The sequence below is a fragment of the Molossus molossus genome, unplaced genomic scaffold, assembly GCF_014108415.1.
Source record: "Molossus molossus isolate mMolMol1 unplaced genomic scaffold, mMolMol1.p scaffold_m16_p_20, whole genome shotgun sequence".
Taxonomy (NCBI): domain Eukaryota; kingdom Metazoa; phylum Chordata; class Mammalia; order Chiroptera; family Molossidae; genus Molossus; species Molossus molossus.
The window spans coordinates 1,180,169-1,200,196 of record NW_023425356.1 but is presented as its reverse complement, the minus strand read 5'-3'; the positions used below and the strand labels follow the sequence as shown (position 1 = coordinate 1,200,196).

Here is a 20,028-nt window from a genome sequence, read left to right as displayed (position 1 = left end):
ATTAAGTAACAAAAATTGTCACTGAATCAGAATAATTTCAGTCCCAATGAAATTTTGCCTTATAGGGCAGCCTCTTAGCAGCCTTGTTTTGTAAATATATGAATTCAACAGAACCTCACGACCCTTTCTTACTCAACTCTCCATGGATACTCTCTGGGAAATCAGTCTCTTAAGAAATACAATGTCTCTTTTTCCAGTCTCCTTTTAAAATTCCACCTTCATTTTTTTCTCTTTACTATTTTCTTCTTATAGTCCGTCCTTTATCTGTTTCCCCCATTTTCCCTTCTTCTACCCCAGCCTCTGCCCCTTTCCTTCTTCCACGTTGTCTTCTAGGGACATTTCTCTCCTCCTGTTGTATTTCTTCTGTGCTTGGACCCATACCTCTGCCTGTTATGTTCAGGTCTCCATAGGAAATGTGTTCCCATTGCGTTCACTGATTCTTTTACAGAGAATTGTGGATGGAATAAATAAAATATTCATAATATTTGGCTATTCAGCAACTCACAAATGTCAGTGCTGTGAACAGCCCACAAACGAACGTGTAACCACCCCCAGTGACATCAGTCCCTATGGCATAAGCCAGCATTTTCCACCTTCTTCATCGCGTGGCACACATACATCACGGACATTTGCCGAGCGTCCTGGGAAGCAGAATGTCCATTTTCACTGACCTGTACAGAGAAATCTTCCATTTACATAACAGTGTCTGAGGTAAAGTGGGGTTTTCTTCAATGAAATTTCCTAAAATGGCCTCTGAGTACAAATAACAGTGAGATCCCTTTGTTAGGAAGGGGCTTTAACACTGGGTGGGAGGCGGTGGATAGAAAGTATCTTTTCCCCAGAGTGAATGGCAACACAGTGCAACACTGTGTCAAATAGAACCCCCTGGGGAGGCTCTCAGAGATCTGCCCAATAGGCAGCTGGAAACACAGAAGAGAGAATTAGAAATACAAGTGGCAACACATGGAGCTAGTTCAAGATAATGTGCATAATAATTTACCACAAGGGTTGCCCAGCATATAATAGGTAGACTGAGCAAGAAATATAACATGTGCATGTATATGCTCCAAAATGCATAGAAATGGTGAATATTTTGACCATTTACTTAAACTAAGACGTAGTGTTAAATATAATAGTTTTTTTTTTTCTTGTTATCAAAGTGATATATTTCACTATAGAAAATAGAGCACAAAGAAAAAAGTAACAATGCCCTGGCTGGTTTGGCTCAGCAGCTGAACTGTTGACCTGAGGACCAAAGAGTCTCGGGTTTGATTCAGGTCAAGGGCATGAACTTGGCTGTGGTTCAGTCCCCGGCCCTGGTCGGGGTTGTGCAGGAGGCAACTAATCATTGTGTCTCTCTCATATCGATGGGTCTCTCTCATATCGATGTATCTCTCTCTCTCTCTCAGTCTCCATCTATCTGAAGATAAATGGAAAAATATCTTCAGGTGAGGATAAAAAAAAAAAAAGTAACAATGATATATATACATACCACTCAGATGCAACTCCTTATATTAATATTTTGATGTACTTCCTTTAGATCATAGTTTATTTATTTGTTATTTTTAAACAAGATCATTACTATACACATTGTTTATATCTTGCATTTTTTCACAATGATATGTGTCACAGACATTTTCCCATGACACAGGATACTCTATGGCATCATCATTTTAATGACTGTATAATATTGTGTGTTTAAATGCACTATACTTTGTTTAAACAGTTTCTTATTATTGGATGTTTTAGTGGTTTCCAATTTTGGCTATTAGAAATGGTGTTGTAATAAACATTTGTCTATCTGTCTTTGCTCCTGCCTATGATTATTTCTCCAGGATAAACTTTTAGAAGTGGAAATTGACTCACTACTACAAATAGAGTTGTATAAAACTTATTACTGTTATAATTTTAATTCTCTATAAATCAAGGATATGTAGCAAACAGCAATATGCTTTCATGGACTGTGTGACCGTTTTTTATAGATATTGTTAATATTTTCTTTAGAATTTTGGTGGGATTGTGTGCTGAACAATCCCTGGGAAAATGAAAGAACAAGCTGTCTCCCAGCGGCCTCAGAGGGGTGTGCTCACTGATCCGCATTCCCCAGGCTCGCCTTGGCTTTCGTGGTGATACATTGTTGCCTCATATTACTGGCAGGGCAAGGAGTAAAATATTTATTTTGGAATATCTGCTTCCTATCTGGCAGTGAGTTGAAATTTGAAAATCTTCCAAAAAATATTTCAGAACTGCAAAGCACAATAAGGTTTGATTTAAGAATTAATAGGGCTTTTCTATTCTCTACTATTTGATCAATTTTTTAAAGGGTGAAAATTAAAAAAAAAAAAATCTGCTACACAGAATACAATGCGCTCTGAGTCCTGAATTATTTTCATGTATGCTGCTGCCTAGACGCCAGGGGCTGGACCCGAGGTGTTCACAGCTCAGTAAGTCCCATTTCTGCATTCAGGCAGCTGGGCTTGGAGGACTCGCCACCCACGGCTCGGCCAAGCCCTTTCCTGGGCACTGCATGCTTTTCTCACCTTAATTTCCTCTTTGTAATCACAGGGGCGCTGCCAGCCCATCGCTGTCCCTGGGCAATGCTCTCCCACGAGCGTTACTCTCACAGGGATGGACCAAGCCACAGAACGCCAAGTGCAACGTTGCGCATGCAGTCGTAAGCGTGGGATGTTCACAGAACATCAACAGCCATTTTAAAGTCTTGGTTTAAAGTCTGGTGTAAGGGGCCTCTCCTGGAGAGAACAAGAAAACGTCTCCAGTATGTGAGCCCTCCAGGGCGGGAGGGCTCTGCTCTTCTCCAGGGCCTCCCAGCGGCCAATGAGTGGAAACCATTGCAATGTGTTACGCATCCTCTTCACGTCACTGGACGACAGCTTTGTGGCTTTGGAGTGATGCTCTGGTCCTCCATATAAATCTGTTGCTATAATGTACTCTGTAAATGATTTATGTTCATTTGCTTGGTTACGTTTTCGTAGCTGCTGGTGGTCTGTGCGGTGTGTGTGTGTGTGTGTGTGTGTGTGTTGAGCACTCTGTGGTCACCTATTGGTTGACCCCCGATTTCCTTTTAACCTTTTCCAATAGTCCCCACTTTGCTTCCCCTGGAGATGCATTGCTACCCCACCCACAACTATCCCACCCCAGGAACAGAGCAAATGACATGCATTGGGCCAGAGAGGACATCCTGTCACAGTGACCGTGGAGATTAGACCGCAGGTGGGCCTGTGGTCTGAGCCAGTAGTGAATGTCGGGACTTTTGTGGGCTCTCTGGAACAGTCTCTCCCTTCCTGTGCGGTGTGGGGTGGGGAGCTAGACCCACACAGGACGCCAGCCTCCAAAGGGATCCAACAAAGAAGGGGATGGAGAACATGGAAGAGGAATGCAATCCCGACTGATCACACCTGAAGGAGTAAGTTCCCTTCGCTCTGAAAGACAGTTTTAACAAAGCTTTCTGTTACTTGTGTCCAAAATTATCCTGACACACATTTTTTAAAAAATCCTCACCCAGGGATATCTTTCACTGATGTGTAGAGAGAGAGGGAGAAGGACACAGACAGAGGAACACCAATGTGAGAGAGAAACATGACTTGGTTGTCTCCTGTACTCGCCCCAACCAGGGATGGAATCCGCAACCTTTTGATGTATGGGATGATGCTCCATCTGACTGAGCCACCCAGCCAGGACTCTTGACACACATTTTTAAAAGTGGTTGTGGCCCAGGCTGGTGTGGTTCAGCGGTTAGAACGTCAGCCCACGGACCTGAGAGTTCGGTTCCTGCTAAGGGCATGTACCTCGGTTGTAGTTTGTCCCCGGCCCCGGTGGGGTTTGTGTGGGTGGCGGCCAGTTGATGCGTCTCTCTTGCATCAATGTTTATCTCTCTCTATTTCTACCTCTCTCCCTCCCCCTCTACCTGAAGGTAAGTGCAAAAATGTCGAGTGAGGATAAATTTTAAAAAAAAGGAAAAAAAATCAATGAAAAAAATATCCTCAGGTGAGAATTAGCAACAACAGCAAAACGTGGCTGTGGCCTCCTTCCGGAACCTACTGGTTAAGGATGAGATTAAAGGGGCGTATGGAGAGAGGAGACGTCAGCCCCACTGTGAAGGCTAATTCTACTTGACAACTTGACAGGGTGTCCAGATGGCCCATAAGTCATTGTCCTGGATGAGTTTGTGATGGTGGTTCAGGAAGAGGTGAATCCAAAGGTTACATAAAGAAACTTGTCCTCAACAAGGCAGGTGGGCCTCATCCACCTTGTTGGAGAAGGAACAGAACGAAAAGGCAGAGGAAGGATGAATTTGCCTTTTCTTTGAGCTGGGACATCCATCTCATCCTGCCCTCAGACATGGGTACACTTGGTGTGAGGACCTTCGGGCTTGAGCCAGGACTTATGTCACTGACACCCCCGCCCCCCAATTCTTGGGCCTTTTGGACTCAGATGAGACTCTGACCTTTGGACTGAGACTGAATTACACCACCAGCTTTCCTGGTTCTCCAGCTTGCATATGGCAGACTGTGGGTCTTCTTGGCCTCCATAATTACATAAGCCGATTCCTATAGTAAATTTCTCCCTCCCTCTCTATGTCATATATATGCAATCTATAGAATATATATACTATATAATAGAACATTTAATTTGTATAATAGGATATATACTATATAATAGAATATATGCTATACATATCATGGGATGGATAATATATATAATAGGATATACAAACATCCTTTTGGTTCTGTTTTTCTAGAGACTGGCTAATACACCCACACATTTTGGTCCCACTCATTGTTACTGCTGTTTTGCTTAGTTGTTCTGTTACTTATTGGAGAGATATATTTAATCTTCAACAGTGATTGTGGATTTTTTTATTTCTCCCTGGTTCTGTCAGATTGTTGCTTTATGTATTTCGATGCTCTGTTATTAGGCACATGTACATGTGTTATTGCTATAATTCACTGCTTCGTTGGCCTGATTATTAAGAAGTCTCCCTCTTTGTCTCCGGTAATACCCTCTGTCTTAAGGTCTGTTTTGTCTAATATTAAAAGAGATACTGCAGTTCCACAGCGATGAAACCAATGGAACTTTACTTAGTGCATTGTTTCTGAAATGTATTTGCCTACACAACAGTTTTACCACCGTGCTTTGAAGCGGGACTTGGGAAGACAAGCCAGGGATTCTCAGGTCCTTTCCAGTTCTAAAACTAGGATCCTACCTCTGTATTTTTTCTGGATTTGGCTATTTGTGCAGTTAAAGAACGACTGGAGAACTTTTACCAACAAAATTTCTCCTGGGGTTTCACCTTCATTCATTTCCCAGAATTGAGAACCTACTAGGTGTCAGATGCTGTGTAGACACTAACTCGGCAGGTGGCGCTGATTTGAGTCAGAATCGTTCAGGATTCCCGGGCAACCCAAGCAGGAGTAGGTCAACTCTGCTAGTCACCAGCAGAGGGCAGTCGTAGTCATCTTTTAAAGCAGCACATTGGGTTTGGGAATAAAGAGAAATACCAAAATCTCTTGAACCCAGCTTGCAATCAGAGCGACTCTGTGGGGTTGATGTGTGACCTTCCGGCGAAGTTTCCCTCTCTGAATAATGGAAATAATAAAATCACCTACTTCATACATGTCCTTGAGAATTGAATGAGAAAAGACATTTAAAGTGCTTGGCATGGTTGATACCGTCCTCATGCCATTTGACAAAATGTCAATTTGCCAAGACAGGAAATGAGCCAGATGGCTACAGGTAGTATGTGTTCAGAGAGCAGTAACAACGTTGAAACTGAACAGGGAAAATAGAGCTGTAGAGGTGATAATGCTGATGCAAATGTCCAGGCAGCCACTGCTGTCACTATTATTGCTTCTTATATGACTAGATTTTTAAAGTCTTCTTTTGACCCCACGCTCTTCTTTGTCCTTGAATGTCCATATTTCACAGGAAGGCATAACAAAGCTGACCAATGGGTGGGGCTCATATTAGGGTGACTGGCGGGGAACTGGCCTTTTCATTGGTCACAGGTTTTTCTTCTAAGGACAGTCAATGACTTGGAGAGCAATTCTCTGATCCAATGCCTGAAATTATCACCCTGGAGAACCAAGCCGAGAAAGTTGTGGGGTTTTCTATTTAGGAGGTAGATTTTCTCTAAATTTCCCTCTTTTCAATATGGTGTGACTTCTCGCTTACACCCTCTGCCATTGGAAGAGTGGGTCCTTTTTTGTTCCTTCACAGGGAAGAATAAACCTCCAGTCTTAGGCAGCTGCCTGGGGTGTGGGCTGACAGGTGTGCGATGTGGAGAAGGGACCATGACATGTATAACTTTTCCTCTGAGTTTTCCCAGTCCTCCTGCTCTGTGTTCTCACCTTCTGCACTGCTGGATTCAGAGATCATTGTGTCTCTCATCCTGAGACTTCTCATGGGTTCTGCCATAGAAATGAGCTTGCTGTCTGTTTGCTTTCTCCCCTCTGGCTCAGACGCTGTCTCTCCCTGGTCTGTGCAGTTCGTCACCTTCCCTCCATTGGCTCTCCTTGTTTTCCAAATGTGGACTTTTCTTGTCACCATCGCCTCCTACCTTCTTTCCCTTCGTGCATTAATGCGTTTTAGATATAAAGTAATAAACTATTTTTTAGAGCAGTTTTGAACTTATGGAAAAATTGAGCAGAAGGCACAGAGAATTTTCACATGGTCATGCACCACTTACTGGTGGGCATGCATTCCAGAAAATGTGTCCTTAGGTGACTTTGTCATTGTGAGAACAGCAGAGGCACTCACACAAACCTGGATGGTCTATCTAGCCCACTACACACCTCTGCCATATGGTCTAGCCTATGGTTCCTGGGCTACAGCCTGTACAGCACATTACTGTACAAAACAACATGAAATTAAGTCAAACACAAGAGAAATGATGCCATCAAGGGACATGGCGAACACAAGATGTGTGAGGCTGCTGCCAGTGTAACACGGCTACCGTTACAGCAAACTTTCTTTAATAAGTAGAAAGAGTATATTCTAATATAATGATAAAAGTGTAGTATGGTTGCCCTGGCTGGGTTGGCTCAGCAGTTAGAGTGTCGGCCCGCAGTCCAAAGAGTCACAGTTTGAAGTCCGGTCAAGGGCATGTACCTCGGTTGCAGTTCATCCCCGGCCCTAGTCGGGATCGTGCGGGAGGCAACCAGTTGATGTGTCCCTCTCACATCGATGTTTCTCTCTCTCTCTCCCCCTCCCTCCTTCCCACTGCAGTACTGTCACACAGCACAGCATCACCACTGGCCTGGGAGTGACGAGTGTGCTCCCCCTGGACTGCTCCAGTGTCACTGGTCCAGTGACACTAACCTTCTCCATCTCATGGCACACAACAACTAATTACTAAAATTCTGTGGCACACTAAAAATATCTATTTTTGCTGAACTGACAAAAAATATATTATTTTGATTCATTCACACCGGACAGCTATTGTTGCGTTGGCTGTTGTCATTTCTTCTTTTTATTAAACAATCTGAGGGTAACAAGGTCATTGTTCCTGACTAGTCAGGCATTGCATTTTTTAAAAAATTTTTGAGGCACAACAGTTAAAAATCACTGTTCTAGGCGATGGGAATTTTTAAAGCCCCATTATAATATATATATTTTTTGGTACGTGCCCCTAGCAGGAACTGAACCTGGGACTTTCTGGTCCACTGGCCGATGCTCCAACCACTGAGCCAAACCAGCTAGAGCACAAATAAGTACCGACAGGATGAAGCTATCGCTAACCACACATATAGCGGCAATGTGCCATGTAGTAGTTTGGCCACTCTCTTAATTGGGATGTACATGAGGGATGAGGCTCAAAGCATGGACGCTGGGGGCCAGGTCCCCTAAGGGAAGTTAGCATGGTGGGGGTGGGGCTTCCGGCCGCAGGCTCCTTGCGTTATGTTATACACAGTGTTCCTGGGAGCTCTCTGCTGGCTGTTCTGAAACATTTGAGTTTTGCACCAAGTAAATGATTTTGAGCTCCCGATCAGTCAGTAATTTGTGAGCACGGAGGTAGGAGGCTCATTTGAACTCAACACCTTCAGAGGCACAGGAGCAGGTAGGCTTCTGGGGCAGTGGAAAATAAAAAGCTTCTTTTATTGAAACTCCAGACTCTTTTAAAAGACGCCAAGGAGCCCTGGATTACGGGACTGCCACACAGCCAAACTCCTCTCTATTCTTTCACCACCCAGGTCCCACGGGAAAAGGTTTTGTCTGTATTTTCAGGACCACATGCTTTGGAACCTTCAGGGCTATTTCTGAAACTTCACTGGGATGTGCCAGAAAGATCCTGCTTTACATACACAGTTGAATGGAAGATGTTAATTTCCATTTTTTTATTTTTTATTTTTTATTTTTTTCCTTTATTGATTTTTTTTAGAGAGAGAGGAAGTGAGAGGGAGTGAGAGATAGAAACATCAATGAGAGAAGAACATTGATTGGCCGGCCGCCTCCTGCATGCCTGCCACTGGGGATTTGGCCCACAACCTGGGCATGTGCCCTGACTGGGAATCGAACCAGGACCTCTTGGTGCATGGGTTGACGCTCAACCACTGAGCCACACCGGCTGGACAATTTCCATTTATTGCATAAAAATGATATGTAAGGCATACAGAAAATCTCTAGCTGCAAGAAATGGACAATTTTTGATACAAACCATAGAGAACCTGAGGTCCAAAGCTCTAAAACCAATCAGTGACCAAGTGTTTATCCAACACCTACTTTGTACATGTCTGTGAGGAGGTCCAAGAGTCTGTGGTGAAGTCCTGCCCTCAAATCTTCTACAGTTTAGTCAGGCAGACAAACCCAAACTCAGGAAACAATGCAAGAGTTAACTAGTAAGACTAGACAAACACACAAGCAGTGAACCAAGGTTGTGGTTGGATTTACAAAAGAATGTTTCAGGCAATGCATTGTAGCAGTTTCGAATACAGCAATCACAGTGATCTGAAAGAACCCTGGGAAACCCTCACAAAGAGCACACATTGGGCTAAGGTTGAAACAGAGATAAGATTCAGATAACCCGAAGGGGTAGGGAAAGCAAATAGTTTTGGAGAGTCTGGTGTAAGAGTGGTAGTGGGCAGGTCACAAGGGTGGGAAGGGGTCAGACTGGTAGATCTGGAGGAGAGGGTGAAACTATTTTTGGCATCCAAGGTCAACAGCAGTGTTTAAAACTAGACAGGTCTTCTTGAAGAAAAAGATAAAATATATGAACAAACAAAATGGCAATGAATACATATCTACCGACAATGGAATCTACAAACAAAATGAACAGGCAGAACAGAAACATTCTCATAGATACAGAGAACATTTTGTTGGTTGGAGGAATGGGTGAAAAAAGTGAAGGGATTAAGAAGAACAAATTGGTTGCTAGAATGACAAACCTCAAAGGGAAGGGGGGTTTGGGGGGGGGTGGGAAGAAATAAACCAAAGACTTATATGCATATATGCATAACCAATGGACAAAGACAACAGTGTGGGAAAAGGCAGGAGGGGGCGGGAGTGTGGAGGAGGGGGTCAAAGGGGAAAAATGAGGAACATCTGTAATACATTCAACAATAAAGATAAAAAATAAAATAAAAACGCAACCTGATACGACATTCTTAGACGCTAGGGAATATTGGCAGCAACGAAGGCGCTCAGAGGTGTCCTGGCCCCGAAGTTGTCTCTGGAGTGGAGCTCAGGGACGTGGGAGGGAGTTGGCCAGGTAGGATCAGACCGAGCAGCGGGCTGATTACGGCTTCTGTGAATAATGCTCACTGCACACATAGCCCTGGGGTCAACGGACGTCCCCGCGAGTGACAGGCACTGTTCCGGCGTGCTCCCGAGTCGGGTGTCTGCGATCGCGCGCGGCGCCTGTCACCACATGGTTGGTTTTCACAGGTTTCGTCTCGCTTCTCGCCAGACAGGGAAAATTAACGATGCTGATGACACGACAACATGGCCCAGGGAGAGCTGCACCAGGAGCGTGCGTAAGAGTCCCAGGCAGACCAGGTTTCCGTGCAGACGCATCTGCAGAACCTGCCGCCTCCCATCGCCGGGCGCTCAGCCCGCGAGCGCGGGGACGCGTCTTGACCCGGCCCCCGGCCGTCCCCCCTCACAGCCAGCAGAGGGCTCCCGGGCCCGCGCTCCCTCTCCAGACGCGAGGCTTCAGGGTTGGGGAGCAAGGCTGCGACTGGGGGCCGAGGCGCCACCTCCGCGGCCCCGGCAGCATCCCCCCGGGTGCGTCCAGCGGGAACCAGCGCCCGGGAGCCGAGGCAGCGGGGACCGTGTGGGTCCGCTCTCGCGAGGTGGAGAGGAGACGCAGGAGAGAGGAGAGGAGAGGGGGCGGAGGAGGAGGAGAGAAGGAGGAGGCGACGCAGGAGCAGGAGACGCAGGAGAGGGGGAGGAGGGCCGCGGCTGCCCCCGCCCAGCGGGGCCGCTCGAGCGCCGGGAACCCCAGCCCTCGCCGCGCTCTCCCCGCCCTCCCACGCCTTCCGCCCGCACCTAGGGCAGTAGGTGCGCCGATCGGCCGGAGCAGCCGCGGGAGCAGGGGCGCAGCCGGGCCAGAATCCGGGCCGAAGCGGAGTCCTGCGGCTCTGTGTCCGTCAGTTCCTCCGTGGGCCGCGGGAGCTGCTAGAAGGAGTCATGTAGCCGCAGACGCAAGCCCTCCGCGGATCGGCAACTATTTATTTTCATTTATTTATTTTTTTGGGGTGGGGGGCGCGGGGGCGCGGCCAAACTGCCTCTCCCGCCCGCCTTCTCGCCTCTTCCCATCTGCACGCCGCATCAGCCTCTCAAAACCGAGGGGATCCGAGAGGGTGGGGCGGTGAATCGGAGTGGGACCTGCGGTCCCCTCGCGGAGGAGCCATGGCGGAGGAGAGCGCCGAGGTGCCCCGCGAGCTGACAGGTAAGAGGCCCGCCCGCCCCCCGCCTCTTCGTTCCTCGCCCCCGCGCGCTGCGCACTCCGGCAGAGTTCTGCGCCCCGGGTCGGAGTGCAGTTGGGTGGGGCCCCATGGGCTCCGGGAAGTTCGCTCTGGTCTGACCGCCTGGAGAGCCAAGTCCATTGAGGCCCGCGTGGGGCAACCGGGCGCCCGGGGGCCGCCTCCCGCCACTCCCGGGGGTTTGGGGGAGATGGAGCTTGGAGGTTGGCCGAGGGGAGCGGGCTGCCAAGGTCTCGGGAGTTGTGGAGGCGAGGAGACCCCCTTACGGCGCCCGGCCCCGCGGCCCCCACTCGGAAAGTCCGGGGAATCCCAGCGCTGGACGCGGGGGAGCGCGCTGGAGGTGGTCGCCGGCAGTGTCCTCCGCAACCGAAACCCCAGACGGGAGGTTCTCCCGCCTGCAGACTTGGGGAGGGGGTGCTGGTCTGGTGTAAGGACTTAGTCTGGAAAGGCATAGCTTCTGTTAGGGAGCTGGGAAAGCGAAAGGGTTACCGGACTGACGCAAACTCGGGCCAGGAAATTGAGGGTTAATGACAAAAGCCGTATTTTAATAATAATTAACCTACCTGCTGTCCTCACCCTGGATCTCTCAGGCAACCTGTGTGGGGTACCTCGTGCGTGGTGACCCATTGTCTGAGTCCCTTGAGGTTATTTTTGGGGTGGTGGTGGTGGCTAGATTTTATGCGTTGGGGTTTAACTTTTGTGGAGGGTTGAGATGGCAGAGCTAAATGCGGTCAGGGACAGTGTTCTCGGAACCCAGCGTTTGAGCGCGTGTGTGTAATGTGTTGTGTGTACCTGTGCTCTGAGCCCCAGTGACCCGAGTCCCCCCGTCTTGTCGTTGGCGCCGGCACGGCCCGCGCGCTGAGCGGTGGCGTGGAAACGCGCGGACCGCAGGAGCAGGTTCTCACCCCCTTCTGTGTCTGAGGAATTTGCCCCGTTCCTCCTTCCAGCCCAGCACTTGGCAGGAGTTTGTGTGCTCCTCCGTCAGTGACTTAACTCAGCAGGTGAAGGCTGACAGAAAGAAGCTGTTGGTAGGTCGGTGTGGGAGCTTCTGCTTTGCACCGAATTTCGGGTATGGAGGTGCTTCTTCCGCCGCATCACGCCCCCGCCTCCTCCCCCTGCCCAGCCCGGTGGCGTCTGCTCCTCAGATAGGCATCGGCGGCCTTTGCTGGATGGAGTGAGTGGTCCGTCCGGTTTTGGAGGCTGAGACCTTCCCAACACCCTTCCCGGAAGAGGAAATGCGCTCAGGACTCCCAGCGGCCTGCAGAGGTCCCGGGAAGGAGCTCAGGAAGGGCTGCCGCGCTGGCCAGGGGACAAGGGCAGCTAAGGAGGCGCGGCAGGTCCTTCAGTTAGCCGCCGAGCCTGGGAGTGAGAGTGTAGGTAATGACGTAAACCCGGAGCGGCTGGTGCAAGATGGAGATAAGGCAGCTGGTTTAAATGGATGTTTCTCAAAATAAATACTTTGGCATATTTTAAAAGTTGAATTTAGCCCTTATCTAGAAATGGAATTTCTGTGTTTATTGAGTCTTGCCTGTTACACATACCTTTCCACCAAGATACACATGCCTTGGGGGTATGCCCATTATGGGTTTTCTGGGCCCTTAAATGGGTTAATTAGGTGGGGGAGGGGAGAGCCCTGCACCTGGCTTTCTCTCTAGTTGTAAGTGCTCACAGAGTTCCCTCTGATCGATGCAAAATGGCAAATACGTGACAACCTCAGTATAAGGTAACCACCTCCAAGGCATCTAAAAACGTACTGTGTATCTTTCCGATAATGACAGTAATACAGGCTATTTATTAAACAAATTAAGTGGGGAGAAGACTGAGAGGAATAGGTCACCTGTTTCACCCCTTGGAGATGGCTAGGCTGACCTTTGGTATGTAACCATCCTGTCTCTTTCCATGTGTTTATAGTTGGAAGTCAGTTTCAGAGGTAACCAGGAGGGGGCTGGGGGCGGGGCCAGGGTGCTGGGAGAGAACAGTGTATTCACATCCTGGGGGTAAAGGTGAGGGAGGAGACTGTGCTGCTAGGTGCACTGGGAGGTGAAGCTGACAAACTGGGAATGACCTTGAGTGACATGCTGCAAGGTTTGGGGTCATCTCCAAATGAGTGTCACTCACAGACCAAGAGTGACAGGGTCACACCTGTGGTTTGGGAAGGGTCACTCTGGCAATGGAGGGGACAGGGGCTGATAGGTGAGAGGTCTGAGGCCTGGATGAGAGTCAGTGTCAGGGGTCAGGAGCTGCTTAGGAGGGAGTTTTTGGAGAGGAGGTGACTGGCTCCCTATCTGACAGAAAGGAGTTGGCGACAGTGTCTGGAGGAGGGGGTGGAGGATGTTTGGTTTGGAACCTGTCTAGTTTGGGGTACTCATGGGAGTCCCAGGAAGACCTTCCTGCCACCATCCAAATTTTTAGGTCTCCCTCTCTCTCAGCTTTCTGTTCTGCTACCCGTTGAGCACTCTGGGGTGTTATGCTCTGATAACTTTAAACAAAAAATGTTTTTATTGATTTTTTTAGATAGAGAGGAAGGGAGAGAGATAGAAACAGTGATGTATCTCTCACATCGATTGGCTGCCGCCCGCAACCCAGGCATGTGCCCTGACTGGAAATTGAACTGGGACATCTCAGTCCATGGATGACACTCAGTCCACTGAGCCGCACCGGCGTGGTGTGTGCTTTGATGATTTTGGAAGGACATACGGCCAGGAGCACCTTCCTCGGCTCCACTGTTGGGTCCACGTCTGGGTCTCTGCCCTGTCATCTGCCCTTCAGGAGGCACTCGCAGAAAATGGTGATGTTTACGTGTCTGAACACAGGCTGCGGGGCTGCAGGTGGCCAGCCAAGGGAGGCTGTGAGCTCCTGCCTTGCTCACGATCAGCATGCAATGCAGCGCTCTGTGGTACAGCCCGACAAGCCCCCTTTTCTCTTGTGTGTTTGCCCAGCAAGATTATTTCATGTCTTGCATGGACTGCTACTTTACATATGCTTTTGTATTCATTTGCCTCAGCATCTGAGCACACAGCACAAGGCACAGAGAGGAGTTTACTAAATACTTGGTGAGTGATAACTATCAGGCTTGTTAAAACAATTTACAAAAGACACAACAACAAAAACAACCACATACTCTCTCAGCCCCCAGGCTCTTTTCTTATTAATAAAAGATGATGAGACTTCCGGTCAGGATGGCGGCACATGTAACGTCGGTCTTGCCTCCTCCCACAACCACATCAAAGTGACAACTAAACTCCAGAACAACAATCATTCAGAACCACCTGACATCGAGCAGAATGGAAGTCCTACAACTAAAAAATTAAAGAAGCAGCCACATGGAGACTAGTAGAGGGGCAGAGGTGGATGGGCTGGTCCTACACCCATCTGTGGCAGATAAAAATCATGAGGACACCTCGGCTGGGAAGAGCCTCCCTGTCCCACACCAGGCCCCAGCTCAGGGTTCCAGTGCCAGGAAGAGAATCCCCATGACTTCTGGCTGTAAAACCAGCAGGAACTGAGGCTGAGGGAGGCTGAGGCTGCTGGAGCTCCAGGCAGCTCCTCTTAAAGGGAGTTACTTGGACAGCCCCCTCCAGGCTCCAATGTGGGGGAGGCAGCTTGAAAGGCACTAGAGACATACCACCAAGAACTCAGTTTTTTGGCATTGGGGCGGGAGCTAGAGGGGCATCTTTCTTCCAGACAGACGTGCTGGTGGAGGCCACTATTCCTTTGCTGAGCCCTTCCCTGGGGTGGCAGACAGGCACCATAGCTGGGACTCCAGCAACCTGGCTCACACTGTTGGCCCCACGCTGGTGATTCCCCGAGGCCCCACCCCATTCAGCTTTCAGGCCCACCCAAGCTGTTTCCCAGTTGCTTTACCATAGGATTGGCCTGTCTTGGCTCCTGCTTCAGATTTTCCTAAATTCTTTCAAACAAGCAGCACCTGGTCTCAGAGAGTCCCATACCTCTCATTAAGTGGCCCCAGGCCTGGCACTAGAAGCAGCCAGACTTGGTTCACAACTTGGCTTTGCCTGGGCACCTCCAAGCCCAGCACAAGCAGCAGCCATCTGCAGATCGCTTTGTAGCTTATGCCTGGTGGCCCCAGATAGAATACAGGCAGTGGCTGACCTTGCCCCAGAGCCAGCACACCCAGTGGACAGCTTCAGACCATGTTGAAGTACCACAACCCAACCACCTCCCAACCACCTCCACAAGCGACACACTCAATGAGTGGACTCAGTGGTACCAGAACCCTGCTGAAGTAAGTCTTGCTCTGTGTGTGGGGCCCTGCACAGCTGATCCTCCAAAGTAGTCAGAGGCTAGTGGTCAGTGGGCACAGCCAGTCCTTGAAGCTGATCAGCCTGAGTAAATCCCTCCCATTGACATGCCAACAGCAATCAAGACTCAATTACAACAGAAGGGTGTACAGTCCATACAAGAGGTGCACCTTGAGGGCCCAGCTGGGGTGATCAGGGAGGCTGTGCCACTGGACCCTACAGGACACCTACTACAATAGGCCATCCTGTGAAGCCTAAGAGACATAGCAACTCTACCTAATACATAGAAACAAACACAAGGAGGCAGCCAAAATGAGGAGACAAAGAAATATGTCCCAGATGAAAGAACAGAACAGATTTCCAGGAAAAGAACTAAATGAAATGGAGATAAGCACTCAGTCAGATGCAGAGTTCAAAATACTGGTTATAAGGATGCTCAAGGAACTTAGTTGAGGACCTCAGGAGCATAAAAAAGGATCAGTCAGAAATGAAGGATGCACTGACTGAAATAAAAAATAATTAACAAGGAATCAACAGTAGAGTAGGTAAAGCCAAAAAAGCAAACCATCGATTTGGAGTATAAGGAAGCAAAAAATGTCCAATCAGAACAGCAAAAAGAAAAAGAATCCAAAAAATGAGGACAGTGTAAGGAGACTCAGGGACAACTTTCAGTGTACCAACATTCACATCATAGGGGTTCCAGAAGGAAAAGAGAGAGAGCAAGAAATTGAAAACCTATTTTAAAAACTAATGACAGAAAATTTTCCTAACTTGGTGAAGGAAACAGACATACAAGTCCAGGAAGCACAGAGACCCAAACAAGATGGACCCCTAGAGGCCCACACCAAGACACACCATAATCAAAATGGTTCAAGATAGAGAATCTTAAAATTAGCAAGAGGAAAGCAGTTAGTTACCTACAAGGGAACTCCCATAAGAATGTCAGTTGATTTCTCTTTTTTTATCCTCACTGAGGACTTTTTTGCATTTATCTTCAGAGAGAGCAGGAAGGAGGAGGGAGGAAGAGAGAGAGAGAGAAACATCTTTGTGAGAGAGACACATCGACTGGTTGCCACCCACATGACCTCAACTGGGGCTGGGGACAAACTGCAACCAAGGTACTTGCCCTTAGCAGGAACCGAACCTAGGACTCTCTGGTCTAAGGGCTGACGCTCTAACTGCTGAGCCAAACTGGCCAGGGCTGTCAGCTGATTTCTCAAAAGAAACTGCAGGCCAGAAGGGAGTGGCAAGAAATATTCAAAGTGATGAAAAGCAAGAGCCTACAACCAAGATTACTCTATCCTGCAAAGCTGTTATTTAGAATCAATGGACATATAAAGAGTTTCCCAGACAAGAAAAGGCTAAAGGAGTTCACCACTAAACTAGTATTATATGAAATGTTGAAGGGTCTTCTTGAAAAAGATCAAATATATGAACAATAAAATGGCAATAAATACATATGTATCAGTGACTGAATTTACAAACCAGATGAACAAGCAAAACAAACATACTCATAGATACAGAGAACTCTTTGTTGGTTACCAGCTGGGAGGGGGTTGGGAGGATGGGTGAAAAAGGTGAAGGGATTAAGAAGTACAAATTGGTTGTTAGACTGATGAGGGAAGGGGGAGGGGAGAGATAAACCAAAGAACTCATATGCATATATGCATAACCGATGGACACAGACAATAGTGCAGGGAAGGCAGGAGGGGGGGCGGGAGCAGGGAGGAGGGGGGTCAATGAGGGGAAAAAGGAGGACACCTGTAATACATTCAACAATAAAGATAAGTTTTTCTTTTTCTTTTTTTTAAAGATTATGATGAAACTATTCTTCTCTTTCAGAAAGCATAAAGGATGTTATTGGCAGAAAGATAAAAATCTCACTGAAGAAGAAAGTCAAGTTGGAAGTTAAAGGAGACAAAGTTGAAAACAAGGTGCTGGTAAGTATCTCATGCTTCGAAGAACAATGTTTGCGAAGGAAGCTGTTTCCCCGCCCGTGTTTCATGGCTTAACTTCCATCAGCCTCGTCCTGTTTTATGTTGTGTGTAAAAGTTCCGAGGGCCTTGTGCTGGATTCAGTGCCCTAGTTGTTCATCGAAAGTTAAAAGTAGAATGATTTAAATTTCAGACGTTGAAGTTTTAACAACTATATTTTTAAAGTTGTGATGGTCACCCATGTTTTGGCCCCTCAGAGGCTGTTTTTATATTCTTCAAAATTGGATGTTAAATGGACCTATTTATCTTCTTTGTTGTGACTGATTAATGATCTTATTTGTGAGGATTTAAGAAGTTTAAGAACAGTGACCTCAAGTCAGCTTAATTATTGAATTGAATTTTCTGAACTGTTGTATCCGAGGCCATCTTACAGGTGATGATTTGAGAATGTGAAGAGAACATTTGTCCTTCCCTGTTGTTTTCTGGTGTTTTGGGGTAAAATGCCAGCTGCAGGCAGCGTCTGTGGGGGCTGAGATTGAACTTGGGGTCCTGACCCTGTTGCAAGAGGAGTTTCTGGTGGGCTGAGGGATCGGATGTTACTGGGCACAGCTCTTAAGTACTTGTCCATGCCGGAGGTGGACCTTCAGAGAGGTGAATAGCTTTTGGTGGTATGTTTAGTGGTTGAGATTGTGGCAAATCTAAATTTCAGCTGAAGTGAATACGTCCTTTTTGTATTTTTGGTGGAGAGAATATTCTGTGTATCTTCCGATCATTGGCAATTTTTAAACAAACAAAAAAGTAGAGACCAGCACTGAGCCTGTGCACTTTCTTCAGCCTCAGCAATTTCAGCTGGCGTTTCGCCAATACTGTGGTATCTGTTTTTCCACGGGGTGTTTTGTTTTTTCCTGGAGTATTTTAAAAAGGATATGTCATTGAAAAAGAATATTTTTAATATTCTGTTGCTTCCATTGAAGTTGCTACAGCATTTGAAGTCTTTCTGATAACATCTGTCTAGAGAGTCTTTGAAGATGTGGGCCTGCCTTGCCCCTGGGCATAGGGCTGGCTGTGGTGGATGAGCTCGTCTGTGCGGACAAGTCAGGACGGCAGGGAGACTGGAGTGGGGAAACCTGAGTGACTTTTGCCGCACAATGTGTTCCTGTGTACGGTGTAACTGAGGCCATCCACGGCATAAGTGACTAGTGCTCTTATTCTGGTGTTAATGAAAAGTTCCCTTAAAGTATGTTTCCCCTGATGTTGTCAACCATAGGGTTGTGGTATTTTGGGGAGGTAGTTGTGTAGAAAGAAGAAATTCTGTTCCTGCAGTCTGTGGTTTGCCATGTTGAAAGTCAGTCTTCACCAGGTGGTCCCCTTCCTACCAGGTCAGTGTCCGGCAGCATCTCCCACAACAATCTGACCTGGGAGGTGCGTCACTGTCTGTGGCACTGAGCGTGAGCCCATGTCCGCAGTGTGATGTACCAAGTGAAAGTTTCAGTCAAATTTAAAGGCCTCATATAATGAAGTCAGCAGTATTTAAAAGTAGTCGTGATTAGTACTTCATGTTGAAATTGTTTTCTTGGGGGGTGGGGTGTCATCGTCACATTAGCTGGCTCCTATGGAGGCTGTGATACAATTACGAAAGTATTTGCATTTTTAAGTAATTATCTCCCCAAATCTGGAATCTGGGCAGTTTCTAGCATCTTGGCGTAAACTAGCCCTGGCTGTCCTGTCCTCACGCAGGCAGGAATTATTAATGGAAATATTTAAAGTCTGACAAGCTTCAAGTTTTAAGAGGATGGTCTGCGAATTAACCTTCTTTAAGTTGTTGGTTTTGGAGTTTCTGAATTTTGAGAAATTCAAGTACTCAAATTAAGAAGCTGGGGGATTGCCTTATATTTTGCATTTCTGACTTTCTTTTGGCCCCCAGGCCACTAAAATAGGTTACAAATGAGTTGGCTCCATACTTTCAGTGTGTCTTTTCTGTTTCTGTTACTTTATCCCCAGGGTCCCAGCTCAGGGCCAGTCCTGATGAAGCCAGGAGTGTGTTACATGTTACTTGTATCCCTGTTTTCATACTGTGACATTTTATACCAATTCTAGCTTATCTTTTGTATGGTGTTTATCTTCGCCGCCTTCTTCTCATGGCTTAATAGCTAACACTGGACGCTGATGGAGTGTGAGACCCTCAGCTGAAGACTTAATTATGCATTTCCTCATCCAATCCCAGCACCCTGCGGGGGGCACTCCTCTCCACTGCAGGAACCTGAGATTCCCAGAGCTAAGGGAGCTTGCGTCAGGTCATCCAGCTAGTTAATGACTAGTTAATGACTAGTTAATGACAGACTCAGTTATGCCTGACTCAGAGCCTGCCTGCTTCAGAGTGTCCTTTGGCTGGTCATTCTGAGGTTGCAGATTTTCAGACAATGAGCAGGGAGACTTGGACCTTCGAATGATGAGCAATCCTATGTTTATTTGATTTGATTTCCTGTTATATGTTAACTCGTTCTATACTCCCTGAGCACCTACTGTGTGGCAGACACCCTATGTACAGGGTGCACGTAGACCCTGGCTTCTTGGGACTCGGAGCTCAGTCTAGTGGGGGATGCACTCATCAGCAGGCAATGCGGTGACATGCTCTGGACAGGGTGATGGGACTTCGAAGGCACGTTGAGGGCCCTAACTCAGGCCTGAGGTTCAGGGACGACTTCCAGGAAAGGGAGTAGAAGCCCTGGGTAGGTGAGTCAATTAGCTGAGGGTAGAGACAGGTCCTGGACAAAGGGAACAGCATGGGCTTGGAAGCCAGAGGGAGCTTGGAGTGTTAGGGACGAGTGCTGTGTTGCTCATTCCTTTCTTGGCTGGTGAAATGTCAGGTTGGGACTGGCTAGGCAGGTCTCT

The 20,028-nt window shown here is 47.5% G+C and overlaps 1 protein-coding gene across 1 annotated transcript in view; it reads left to right on the top strand.

Annotated features, from left to right (window-relative positions):
• The first annotated feature begins 10,575 nt into the window (after window positions 1-10,575).
• Window positions 10,576-20,028, top strand: part of CARMIL1 (capping protein regulator and myosin 1 linker 1) — a 158,488-nt gene continuing 149,035 nt past the window's right edge. Inside the window, exons 1-2 of the mRNA XM_036273498.1 lie at window positions 10,576-10,906; window positions 17,045-17,142. Coding sequence (XP_036129391.1) covers window positions 10,867-10,906; window positions 17,045-17,142 — 138 coding nt within the window. The 5' untranslated portion in view covers window positions 10,576-10,866. The remainder of the gene's footprint in view (window positions 10,907-17,044; window positions 17,143-20,028) is intronic.